The 13,148-nt window shown below is 46.5% G+C and overlaps 1 protein-coding gene across 16 annotated transcripts in view; it reads left to right on the top strand.

Moving 5' to 3' along the window:
- Positions 1–13,148, top strand: part of PITPNM2 (phosphatidylinositol transfer protein membrane associated 2) — a 141,329-nt gene that overhangs the window by 103,739 nt on the left and 24,442 nt on the right. For 15 of the 16 annotated variants that reach the window (XM_080369648.1, XM_080369638.1, XM_080369649.1 and 12 more), the window contains 7 exons: positions 954–1,058; positions 1,934–2,004; positions 5,148–5,392; positions 5,878–6,067; positions 7,128–7,247; positions 7,614–7,825; positions 12,678–12,853. In XM_080369648.1, the coding sequence (XP_080225774.1) occupies positions 954–1,058; positions 1,934–2,004; positions 5,148–5,392; positions 5,878–6,067; positions 7,128–7,247; positions 7,614–7,825; positions 12,678–12,853 (1,119 nt within the window). The remainder of the gene's footprint in view (positions 1–953; positions 1,059–1,933; positions 2,005–5,147; positions 5,393–5,877; positions 6,068–7,127; positions 7,248–7,613; positions 7,826–12,677; positions 12,854–13,148) is intronic. The other variant, XM_080369650.1, reaches the window with a different exon arrangement.

Here is a 13,148-nt window from a genome sequence, read left to right as displayed (position 1 = left end):
TCCCATGTGGATGTACCAGCAAAGGCCTGTGGACGGGCCAGGCTGGACCCTGCCTGTGTCAGTCTTTCGCTGCAGTGAACTGGGGTTCTGCCATCCAGCACAGAGCACAAGCCTGGCTTCCAGTGTCACCCCCCCATAGCCCTCCTGTCTCCCCTAACCTGGATAACTCCTCTGATGTCTGCTACAGAGCAAGGCCGGCAATCTTTCTTATGTTTGGATACTCCTGTGGGGTGTTCTGTAGGGTCTCTCCTTTATATGTCTCTTCCTTTTCATTACACTTCTAGGAACATAATATTTTGGGGATCCTTATTCTTTATCAACTGTAGCAAAACTGAGCCAGAGGATCCAGAAGATCCTGAGACAGAAGTGCCAGATACGTGCACTCAGTATGATCAAAAAAAAGTCTCATCTCCTAAGGCAATCAGGCTAAAGATAGCCTAGGGAGTTCACGTTTCCTTTATTACTCATGCCTTTTTAGGTATTCAGTCCTATTAACAATAGTGATCCCTGTTCCTGCTTCCCCCGGTGACATCCCGCAGCTTTCAGACAGCTCTGGGAGGATCCCAGGGGCAAACGTTGCTGTGTCCTCTCCTGTACCTGGAACATTCCGACTGCTTTAGCATCATCAGAAAGTATGGCAAAAAAACGGTCAAACTCAGTACCTGCAATGGTAACATTAAAAATCCATGTTATTTTTTCCAGGTTTTAGGAGTTTTGTTTGTTCAAAACATGCAACTAAAACATTTTGTTTACTTTTCAAAAAGTGCGTTGTTTTTTATATAACAAAAGCTGGTAAAGTATCAGGTTTTATTATGACTTAAGCCATCCAAATGTTTATGAAATTTCACAGTCATGGGGCCTTAATTTTAATTAAAATTCTGTTCTGTGCTCCTGTATGTATACATGTTTTTGTGTGTGTGACTCTGAAAAAAAAATTATTTTTTTTTTTAAAGAGGACTTGTCTGACAATGAGGAAATGTTCCCGAAAGAAATAACCAAATGGAGTTCCAATGATCTGATGGATAAAATTGAAACCCCCGAATGCGATGATGTCCAGGGTAATTTTGTCTTTTCTAAGTAAAAACTGCATGCGATATTTCACAGTATTTCTAGGCAGTTGTTACAGCTGCCATCTGAAGAAGGTAAGACTTGTTATCCTCATCTCACAAAAGGAAAAGTTGAGACTGAGCATAGAAATGACTGCCCAGTGCTGCCAAAAAAGAATTGCCCAGTAGGAGCTGGGATAACACTTGATTTTCTTTTATTTTCCACCTTGTTTAGGCTCCTTTATTTGCCAGCCAGGCTTCTCTTGTATAATGATGAAATATTCCAGCTCCATCTGGAATGACTTGAATTTCTCCTGACTCTTCTTTCCTCTCGCTCCATCCTTTGTTATTGTCTGTATCTGCCTCAGTTTTATGTTATGCTCATCATTATGAAATTGTGAAAGGAAGCTAGCTCCTCAGCCGGCTTGATTAACATAGCAGCACGGTGGAAGATGACACTCAGGCTTTCTGGTACAAAGTCTATCTGTGTAGGCGCAGACGTATGAACGTATCAGATCTCTGCTCCCCCAGCACAGTTCAAGCAATTCTTTTTATTTTCCCACAAACCAATCCCTCCTGACAGTTGTGCAGGGATTTCCCATTGTTGCCATCCTTAATAAAGTGATGACAGCGGATTGCTGTAATGAGAGAAGAGCTCACTAATGTTTTCAGTGCTTACCGAGGTTATGAGATACAAACTGCTGGAAAATAAGTGACCCGGCGTTGCCCAGGCTTCTCAGGTGGAAGGAGGTGGGGGGGAGGGAGAGGGCAATTTGATGAGATAATTAAGGCAATGAGGCAGAAGAGGCTGAGGGGTGTTGGCACAAACAGTGCCTGTGCCAAATGACATCTTGCAGTGCTGATGTTTTAAACCCCTGTGCTTCCAGGTGACTTGTATCACGAGACATCAGCAGAGTACCATGTTGGCTCCAGCGTGGAGAGGCTCAGCATCATTGAAGTAAGTGGTTCCGTTTCTTGCAGTGAGATCCTTTGTTGCTGGATGATGTCTGTGTGGGGTAAGTGGCGTAAATGCCTCCCTTTGCTGTGAGCACCATCTCGTCTTTGTGTGTCCTTCTGAGCCGCGCTAGCGTGCTGTGTACTTCATGGCTAGGTTTAAGGGATTATTTCACCTGTCTTTTGAACAGCATACAGAAAATACTCTGTAGTTTGCAGACAGTTCCATGTATCCAGCTGAAAAAAACCCCAAACTAATCCTGTGGGGATAGCTGCAGCCCGAGGCACTGATGGGTAGAGCTGTCCTGCCAATGCCAAACGAGCTGGCGTGGACGTGGGAGAGGGAGAGCCACATCACTGCAGCACCAAGGTGCAGGCTGCGGTGGTCCAAGTGACACAGCTTGGCTGTAGCCCCCTCTTTGGAGCTTTTCAGGGTCTTGTTTGGAAACCAGTTACAGCAGAGCCTGTACGAGCACTCTGGGTGAAATGAGAAATAAATAATAACACACGCACCTACCCCAGCTTTCTAGGCTTGCAGATACAGGCTTCTGCAATTCGGCGTCCCAGCGAGACAGTGCATCTTGGAGCGGCCGTCCTCATCCTGCCCTTAAAGCATTGGCCTGTCTGTGCTGCAGGGATGATGTAGGTGCTTGCAGAGTGCCTTAAGTTATGTCATGGTCTATCAAAGACCATGAGCCTGGTTTTGGTATTACTCTGTGTGCCAGGCTGTAAGTTCCTGGTGGTTTGGCTTTTTCAAATTAGACTGAGAGCTCAAGGGCCACGGGGAGAGTGGGTGGCTGCGGTCAGGAACAGCTCTGGTCAACTCAAGATAAGCAAGTCACAGCCCGAAGATTTCTCATAGAGCTCAGGATGGTGTGGAGAACTTGTTGTCTTCGTCAGAAGGCTGTACAAACTCAACCCCCTCCTTTTCTGCCTTTGTTTTAGACAAAGAACAGACTTCAAAGTGGAAAAGACAGTTATTTGTAGCTGTTCACGGTTTACTAAAATAGTATGAAATTCCTAGCCACCATTGCAGTGACTTTCAGGTGAAGAGCCTCCATCACCAAAAGGAATCAGGTGTCTTAAGAGACTCCAGATCTTACAAGAAAGTTCTAAATAGCCACCTCCACCCCTAAACTAACCATTCCCTACTTCCTGCAAGAGCAGAGGTTAATGAACTGAAAGGGAAAGGTGCCTCCAAATGACTGCTGATAAACTTCTGGATGACCTGAGCTTGGTGACTCATGTTGTTCTCCGAATGAGCACTTAAAACACTTGGCTGAAAGCAAAAGCAGTGCTGAGAGTGCTCCTTCCGTGCCTCCAGCCAGGCAGAAGTTCACTTTGCAGGTGCTGTAAACTGGAATCGCAGAAGGTTTAAAGAGCAGGCATTAATACAGTGTAATGGTACTAAATAATTAAAGGCCATTCTTATGCAGGAGGTCTGGAAAATCTTTATTACCGACTTGGATGTGAATTTTAATACTTCTGGTGGGCTGTGTATTAAGACATGCTTTAACATTATCTGGTAAAAATGTAAGCTAGTTGTTAGGTTGCTAATGTGTGCCTGGGCATGCTTTCCTCCCACCAGCAGGTTTGTCAGGGGCTCAGTCACTGCTCAAGGGACAACAGGTGACTAAAGATGCTAAAATTAGAAAAATTTGCCAAATGGAAAATACTGCTGCCCTCCACCCCTCCCGCCTCCCCCCTCCCAGTGGCTGTTTCTCAGCCTCACAGGGAATTGCCCTGGATGTTCTCAGATACCGTCTCTGCTAGCGCAAGGGATAAGGCACAGGGGGAAAGATCAGAACGTGCTGTCACGTATCTCAGAGGTGTTGGGTGGGGGATTTGAGTCCATATGGGAGCCATAAACACTGAAAACCCTGGTAGCAGATAGATATTAAAAATAATTACTGCTCCATTGTGTTATCAAATGCGACCAGTACAAATGGGTGCTCTTGTCCCTGCTCCTTGGGCATCCGGATTGGGCTTGGCCGTGCTGGCAGGGCACTTGATGGTAACCCGCTCTGCAGGTACAACTCCCTCCTTCCCCCAAACTACAGCCTGTCTCGTTAGGCAAGGAATCTATTCAACATAATAAGCAAATGTCTTGGACAGCCAAGGTAAAAACTTCACTGTGTTCATGCAGCAGGCTCCCAGCCAGATGTCGGTCAGTCCTTGGGTCACAGGGTCTTGAAGTTTTATCTTTTCAGTCGCTCTTTTGCAGTAGCATAAGCAAATGTGGGGTCTTACTTACAACTTCTCTTGCAGGCAAATAGATGTAGTGACTGATCTCTTCCTACAGCTTTTCCCCAGTCACTCACCACTCGCTGACCTGTTTGATCTTGTTTGTTAATTGTGCTGAATGTGTTTGACTGTCAACTGCCGCAGCTGAGCTCGGCACCCCAACAGAAAGCAACACCCGTCTTTTATTTATTTTTCCACTCTAATGCACACAAGTAATGTCTCTACTGCTGCCATGTTTCACCTGGTTACAGTTTTATGCAAATTTTTTTTTTAACTTTCAGCATTCCTTCTGCTTAGGACAGCTGGTTACGCTGAGGCTGAGGCGGTGTGTGTGCATTTGTGCATGCACATGTGTAGGGTAAGAGACCTGGCAGGAGTAGTGAGGTTCTCGGCTGTTGTATCCAGGTGTATCTAATGCCAGTTTCCATAAAGTAGGAATACTCCTTCTTGAAGACAGTTTAATTTCTTACCCACAAGCCTGCAGATGTTACGCTAAACCCTCCCATCTCCTGTGTTTAGAGGCCTGATTTTTGGTTTGCACTTACTCAGGATCAGTTTAGACTCTTGTGCTTGCGCCTGCACTTCCTTTGACTGAAGTGCCTCTCTCCCCTGCCTAGCTTTCTTTACCGTGTTTGAGAGCAGGCATCTCCGTCTGCCTGCAGAAAGTCTCCATGCTGCTTCCAAGGCCTTGTAGCATGGCTGATACTGTTTCTGCTGGAAATACCTCGCTTCAGGGATTTTGTCTCATCCCTGACTAGGCTCGATGTGGATAGTGCATTTCTTGTACGCACCATGTGTGAGCCTGGGGAAGAAAAGGTGATAACGTTTGCATAACATGCACTTGGATCATATAAACCCTCTTTGCAAAATAAGCCTTTCTGCTGTGCTTTCGTTCCCACCTAGGATGAGTCGGTGCAGCCATTAATGCAGCCAAGTAAAATCCATGTCCTCCTCTTGGTACTCCATGGAGGGAACATCTTGGACTCAGGAAGCGGTGACCAGAGCTCTAAGCAAGGGGATGTCAACACCATCACGACAGTGTTTGACACGGTGATGAGGGTACATTACCCAGCTGCTCTTGGACACATTGCCATCAGGCTAGTCCCTTGCCCAGCCATCTGCTCCGAAGCATTTTCACTGGTGTCCAGGTAAGTCGATGCTACTTTGTCACGGAGATACACGTATAAAATTTCAGTCTTGGTTTTTAGGTTTTTTATTTGCTACTCTGAAATGTTCTGCATGTAGTATTGAAAGCTCTGACCACACTTTGAGAATGCACTTACTAATATACTAGAGAGGCATTCAATCTCGATTTCATACTTAGCTGTAGTGAATACAGTAATCATGCATCAAGAGTTCTGAGATTGATTTATTCTAATTAATCCAATAAATACTAAGGCTTTAATTCCTTGTCTGAGGGTTGTTCTGTCAATGTAAATATGTTGTCCTTGAAGACTTAGGTTTGATGGGAGGGAAAGATTTATTAAGCCCTCACCCATTCACAGCGGAATAAATAGCCTTTCTATCTTGAGGCTTTTTTTAATGAACCACAATACTGACTGCGCTGTCTGCAAATGGTTTTCCCCATCTGTATGTTAGGCTGAACATTTTCAATGTCTCTTGCCCTACTCAGCCTCAGCCCATACAGTTACGACGAAGGCTGCCTGTCCAACAGCCAGGATCACATTCCCCTCGCTGCGCTCCCTCTGCTAGCAACATCATCCCCACAGTACCAAGAAGCAGTAGCCACAGTCATCGTCAGAGCCAACCAGGCCTACAGCGAGTTCATCAAATCCCAGGAGGGCATGTCATTCAACGGCCAGGTGAGCCAGTAGCTCTTGATAGCCACAGGGAAAGGAAGAGCAAGTGAAGCAATTTCCTCCTGAAGCTCTCTTTGTCCATTAATCTCTCAGGAGGCATGGAAACATGACAGTGTTGGGCTGCAATAAGAAACTGGTGCGTTTCCATTTCTTTCTTTCTGAGAGAGAGATTATTGCTTATGCTCTGTCTTGTACCTTTGGGATTCCAAGGAAACCCTGAGCTTGCATTCAGAAATGAAGCTACAAAGCTGTGAAGTTAATCAGTTTTCAGCATGACACGCCTTTCCGAATCAGGAATGCTACCTTTGTTACTACACAGGATCTCTGCTCTCATTGCAAACCAACCCCATTTAAGCATTCCCACCTTTGAAGGACCTTCAGCAGCTTGTGCTCGGGTTGTCGCAGAAGTGGGTTTCTTTTTTTGACACCGTGTGGCCGCTGCACCCCATAAAAGACCCTGACTGAGCCTCACACCTTTGTGAGCAGAGTGACTCTCTAGCCCCATGAGGTTTGAGCCGTCGGACTAGCTGTCACGTTGCACTGCTGTAGTGTCATTTATCCACCCAGAGATTCTTCCCAGCCAGCACTGTGCCCAGGGACCCAGGCAGCCCCCTCCTACGCAGGGATCTCGGTGCCTACCTGCCCGGTACCCTTGGAGGCAGGACAGTGTTACCTCCTCAGGGTCCGAACGCGGGGCAGAAGCACAGGGGAGCTTGCCTGAGGCAGCACAGACAGCTGGCAAGGAGGGAATCAAGCTTGGTTTTCTGAGGCTGGAGTTAGTGCTCTGATCGGTGCTCTGGTGCTTTCACTTCAGTTGGTTGGTGAGGACAGCCAGAACTCTGTCTGTCCATCAATATCAGCGATGTTAGATAACAAGAGTCTGCAGGGTATTACGGGATGTTTGTTGACTGAATAGTTTTACTGATGAAAGCACTGGGCATCCTGTTACTGCAGCTTTCCTAGGTACCATCCAGCATCCCATTTAAATGTCAGCTCTGAACTGAAATCAAGGAGCCTTTTTCCCCCCCTCTCTCTCTTCCCCTGCCTCTGTTGCATTTTTCAGGTCTGCTTGGTAGGGGACTGTGTTGGAGGAATCCTGGGATTTGATGCCTTATGCTACAGCAATCAGACTGTGTCCGAGAGCCAGAACAGCAGTCGGCGAGGGAGCGTTGTGAGTGTCCAGGTAATGCTGGCTCCCAGTGTGAACTGGGAATGGGTCTGCTGGCCACAGCGCCTCCATGCCCCCCCTTTTTAGTAAGGATCTTTTCACCAAGCAACAAAGACTATTCCTTACCAGTGGCAAACATGTCTCTTAAGGTGCATATATTTCTCCGTTTGGGTGTGTTTGCTCTGAATGGGGATGCTTCACCCTCTGGTGTGAAGTGTCACCCACACCCTTAGGGGAAGTGGTTTGGTCTGAGATACCGTCTTGCCCTGAACCGGATCTTGGGGTAGATAGGGAAAGGAGGATGGAAGGAGAAGGTTATGATGCAGGTGTATTCCTGGGTCAGCTGTTAAGAGTGCTAAATCTGTATATTTCAAATCCCAGGATACTGACCTCCTGTCTCCTGGAATAACGGTGAACAACAGCTATTGTTCCAGTGGCTCTAACCTGGAAGCCAGCAGACACCTCAGCAGGAGTAACATTGATATTCCCCGAAGCAACGGAGAAGATCCAAAGAAGCAGCTGCCACGGAAAAGGAGCGATTCATCAACCTACGAACTGGACACGATAAAGCAGCATCAAGCCTTTCTTTCAAGGTAAGATTTTGAAGGAACAGAACCAGCAATATTCTGGAGCTGAGATCGGTGCATCTGTGAAACCCAAACGTTGCTTTGTCATCCTGTTACAAGCACGGTGTAAGAAATTGTGTTTAATTTAGAGTAGAGGGGTATAGATCTCGGTGTGTTGTGTATGCAAAAAAAATAATTAACAGCTGCCTTGCTGAGTGGCAGTGAGAGAATCCAGTTGCTCTGCTGCATCTGTATTACAGTCACACCTTCACCCTGTTGCTCGACAGCCAAGGCAGTCAGGTAACGGCTTTTTTGCTGTGCCACAAGCGTGTGATGGAGGTCATACAGCAAACACAGAAGTGGTGTGAGGGGAGGCGGTGGAGCAGGACTTTGTATTTATTTCAAAGCGTGTGCGAAAGGTGGTTTTGAGTTGGCTGGCCTGTTCTTGGGAAAGGTGGGTGTGAGCTGAGTAGCCTTTTGTTTTGGCCCAGTTCAAGTGTGAGGTTGAGTTGTGGTGCCCTTTCCTGCTGCCCTGGTGGCAGGATGCTCTGGATGGGACACCCTGAACCCTAGCTGCTCAGCTGGTTTGTGGAGCAACCTTCAGCTGCACGTGAGGATTGTTCTGTTTATGGAAAATCTGACAAAGGAGCCCAAGTCCTCTGTGTGGAGCGGGGACAGGGGGTTGTACTCTGTCCTCTGCTGCAGCTGCTGGGTTGTACCAAGGCCACGATTCAAATTTGTCACTTGCTATCGAAGCCCCCAGTATTGTAATCCTAAGCGTTTTTGAATGGACCCTCAGGAACTTACCCGTTAACATAACCAATAGAATTTTCATAGCAGCCTTCCCGTTGCTGCTGGTTGTTCAGGGATTACTTCTGTAAGCCCAGAGGCTTTTTCTGACTGAATCATCATCTTCAGCCTGTGGAACTGGACAGCCCAGACCTTTTCCTCCTGCAGGCCCGGAGGAACTGCAGCATCCTCTTAACCCCTCTTCCCCCATGTCTCAGGTACTGGGGAGCATGTCCCCCCACCAGCGAACACCGTTACAGGCAATGCAACTGTCCCCTCGGCTGTTCCTTTTGCCCTGTGCCAAGCTGAAGGCTTGTCCCACACTTCTGCCCCTCCTTTGCTGCTTGGAATCACTGCTTCAGCACAGGGACTCGTGTTGTCCTGCCGTGTCAGGGGCCCTTTTATATAAAAGATTTGTGGGAGAGAGGAAGTATCAAAGGGAATGCGGCTGGTGCACAGAGATACTGTGTTCAGAAAGACAGCTGCATTTACAAAAACCACAATAAGCTTCTTGGCTATTTCCAGCAGGTTAATAAAAGGCAATCAGTTTCTTGTTCTTACCTTACCAAAACAGCCTCCTGTATTACAGGAGAAAATATGAGTCGTGCAGAAATGTGCTGTTTCTCCTCCTTGTTACTGACCCCAGGGGCACAGCCTCAGCTAAGGAAAGGGGGCTGGCATCTTGATGCAGTTTTACATCTAGTTTAGAGTTAAGTGCTGGGCCTGACATGGGTAGTGGATTGCACAGTTTATCATTTCAAATAGATTTGTCCTGGTCCTGGTCCTTCCTGCTCCATCTCCAAAGGATTCTGCCCACTCCCAACATGAAGAACCTGGGGGTCCCTGGCAAGGGTTGTCAGTGTTCAACGCTCTGATGGATTGGTGCATCTTTTTCTTTTAGAGTTTTTTATCTTTTTAATCTACTGTTAGACCTTGAGAAATTAGTTAGAGATTAGAGAAACGTCTCTCTTCCCACAGCCGAAGAGCAAGATTCCCTCGGGAAAGGGGCAGGCTGAAGCTGCTGTATGAGCTCTCTCCGTACCTCTCCTGCTCCGCACTGGGGTGCAGTGGTTCACCTCTTCCCCCCCGCCCCCCCATATGCCAGCAGGGCGTCACACAGGGGCTGTCCCTGGACCTTGTGCTTACAGCCGTCATTACTGAGCAGCGCAGCCAACAGCAGAATGTCCCTTTGGCCTCTTTGTCACTTCAGTAATGATTTTCCCATACAGAAAACAAGCCCTGGTGTGACGTGGCTTCGTGCAGGAGATGGGTAGAACAGAGCCAAGTTTTCCTAACGGGCTCGGCAGACGGGCAGCCTGGCATATGGGGGCCTTTCTGTCCGTGCCGACTGTGGAGCTCAGCTTGTGCCAAAGACTCATTTTTCTCATTTTTATTCATGTATCAGACCTACCCGCTTCTCTGGGATAATGCCCAGTGAGCCAGAGCAGCATCTAGAGATTACAATCACACATTTATTTTAAAATTCAGTCCTTCTGCACAACTACATTATTTCTGGCTGTGCCGTACTTGTATTATTGTAAAATGAGTTGATTTGCTTCTGAAATCCATAAGCTCTTGTTTAATTAATGCACACAGTACATCTGCTGCTTTTTAAAGGGAGAGCGGGGCACTGTAGGTTGCTCGGAGCGTGATGGATTCAGAGTTCCCCTTGGCTCTTATTTCTTTTGATTGCTGAAAAGACAATCGAGTTCCCAGCAAAAGGAGAGAAGCTGTCCAAATCGCTTAGCGGTATGAGTGCTCTTGTTCTCTGCTCTTCCCCACAAAGAGATGCTGTGGGAAGATGGGTGGATACACCAAAAATGCCCTGCACCTGTCCTGGGAAAACACATCTGCCTCGGGATAGTCTTTCCTTCTGCGCCTTCGTTGGAATTACGTTGCTGTCACCCCGTCACTGGCAAAATGAACATCTTCTAAATAACTTTGTATTCCTTACACACAGCAAACTTAATCAGTTGCAGTCCTGTCAGCTAAAATAATTGTAGCCTCGCTGAAGGGCTGAAGGGGGCTTGTTTAGAAACGTGTTTCAGCATGGCGTGTCTCGGCAGTGTGATCGATCTCAGGGAAGCTCGTTCACATCACAGAAATGGGGACATGCTCATTTTAACTGTCACTGCTGTAACCTCCTGTTCCTCTCGCTTTTGACATCACTGTTTTGACTTTCCCCGATAACGTATGTCTGGCATAAGTAAGCTTGTCATTTCCCTGCAGTTGGAAAGCGGGAGAATAGCGCTGTGCATATGCACGCGTGCATCTTTAGAGAATATGTGGCAGCGCAGCATGAGAAGAAGGTCCTTTAGCATCCTTTGGGAATGACATCCAGCAGAAGCACTGTCTCTGGGATGGTGCTTTAATTTACCAAAGCAGGAAGACAAAAGTCTGAGTGAACCCCCTTTTTCTTCTCAAATGTGTGAGAGTTTGCAGCTGGTCATTTATGAAATGGCTGTCCCAGAGGGGGAGTGTGCACAATCAACTGCTCCGGCGCTACAGATAGTAGGGAGCGAGCATCCCCGATTGCACGAGCGCAGCAGTGCTGGGGTGTCACTGCCCAGCTGCTCGGGTGTTCAGCACGCTGTGGCCTTGATGAGCAAGTGCTATTGCACATGGAGACACAGCAAGTGCCGGTGACCACCTGGGTTTTTGCCTGGGGGCCACAGAGCTGTCAAGAGCCTGTTGCATTTGCATCGTTCCCAACTCCGGGCCAGTAAAGCTTTTCTCCAGCCCAACTGTTGTGGTATCCATTTATCCTACATATTTTCTAGATCCTGTTCAGATGCTTTTTCAAATGTTTGCAAAAAAACCCCTGTTGAGTCACTGCTGGTTACTCTGTCTTCAACTCTCTGCTTCTAATTAGAGCAACGGTAGCCTAGCCAGGCTGCCGTCTGAATCTGTAGAACCGGGAGAGCAAAAGAAATTGCAGCTTATTGCTTTTGGATGGTAGCAGAAGAATCTCAGAAACCCTTTTGAGAACAGGTCAAATGTTACACATCTGTCATTTTGCCCATAACCCCAGAGCCAGACTGCAAAGAAACACCTCTTTCTAATGTGGAGGTGGATTCCTGGGATTTTCATCTGAGGCTTCCTGCTGTTTCTTCCTCAGTGCCTAAGGGATTTGTGAATTTAAATCTCTGTGTTAAACCTGTGTGTTGTCCAGCCTGCACTGCATGCAGGTTGAATTTTGCAAACAGATTTGGCACCTGAAAGGGGATAGGAAGGGAAGCTAGGCACATTCTATATCATTATTCTTTTTAAGTACAGTTATCTGGAGTTGCTGGGCTGAGGTTGAGAGGTGGTTTGGTAATAGCTCAACAGATGTAGCTTCATGGGCAGAGGAGAACTGGGAGAGTCCTGGGTGCATGATAAATACAATTTACCACACAGCCACTTGAGTTAATTACCATGAATTCTCATTCCCATGGATGCCACACACATGCATGGAAGCTGTGGTGCAAACTTGGTGCACAAAGATCAGAAACCCTCTTGCAGATTTTGATCTTTCTTTTTCTCTTTCCCCTCCCATTTTCTTTTTCTTTTTCCTTTTCAATCCTATAACATTTGTCCACCTACTTCCATGAGGAAGAAATGGGTAAGCACAGCTTTCTGTAACATTTGAGAATAAGGTGATGGAAGGAACTCAGATGATGACATCCATAAAGCGTAGCAGTAACGAGTGTCATGGAGTGAATCACTGTAAACCTGCTCGTTTCCCTGCTACTTCAGCGGTTTTGGCTTGCTGGTTATTTTATCTTGCAAGTGACTGTTCTACCAGCAGCAATCAAGAATTTGACTCCTCAAATTAATAACATTTTGAGGAGATAGGAGCATGTAAATGAACTGGCTTGAGGCTTGGATTTGTACAGTCTAAATTCTGCCAGTGTGATGGGGTAATTTTTTGGGGGGGATGTTTTACTGGCTGGTAAAACTACAGCACTGAGGCATGGTGGGTTGATTGGCATAGTTCCTTCACTAAAGAGATAGAAATTATATTCAGTGTCACTCACTAATCCACCCTTCAATTATAAAAACGCAGCATGAATAAAATTTTGACTTTTTTTTTCTGTTCTTGTCCCAGTTTACATTCTAGTGTTCTGAGAAATGACCCAGGATCCAGGCGATCTAGTAGCTCTACTATGTTGGATGGAGGAAATATTGGGAAGTTTGAATTTGAGATCACTGACTTCTTCCTCTTTGGTTCTCCCTTGGGTCTGGTTCTTGCACTGCGAAAAACAGTCATTCCAGCTCTTGACAGTAAGTCCTGACGTAAGCTGCTGAGCTCACTTAGTGGATGGTGTAAGGACCTCCTGCTACAAATGGAGTAATTTGATGAGACAAACTGGTAAAACCCAAACATTTATATATAACACTTATTGCGCCATAAGGAAGCAGATCACTGTGTGTTCTAGCCAATACTGATCATACAATTTATTTGCAATGCACTTCCAAACATTAAAAATACCGGGCAATTCTTGAGTCTATAAATATTGTAATAAATTGTTTCAATCGACTGAACTGGAAGATGAGGGAGATGATAAATCCTTAGCAC

Source organism: Falco punctatus (assembly GCF_963210335.1).
Source record: "Falco punctatus genome assembly, chromosome: 1".
NCBI classification, from domain to species: Eukaryota; Metazoa; Chordata; class Aves; order Falconiformes; family Falconidae; genus Falco; species Falco punctatus.
Note: the sequence above shows the minus strand (reverse complement) of the source record. Positions and strands in the feature narration are given on the sequence as shown.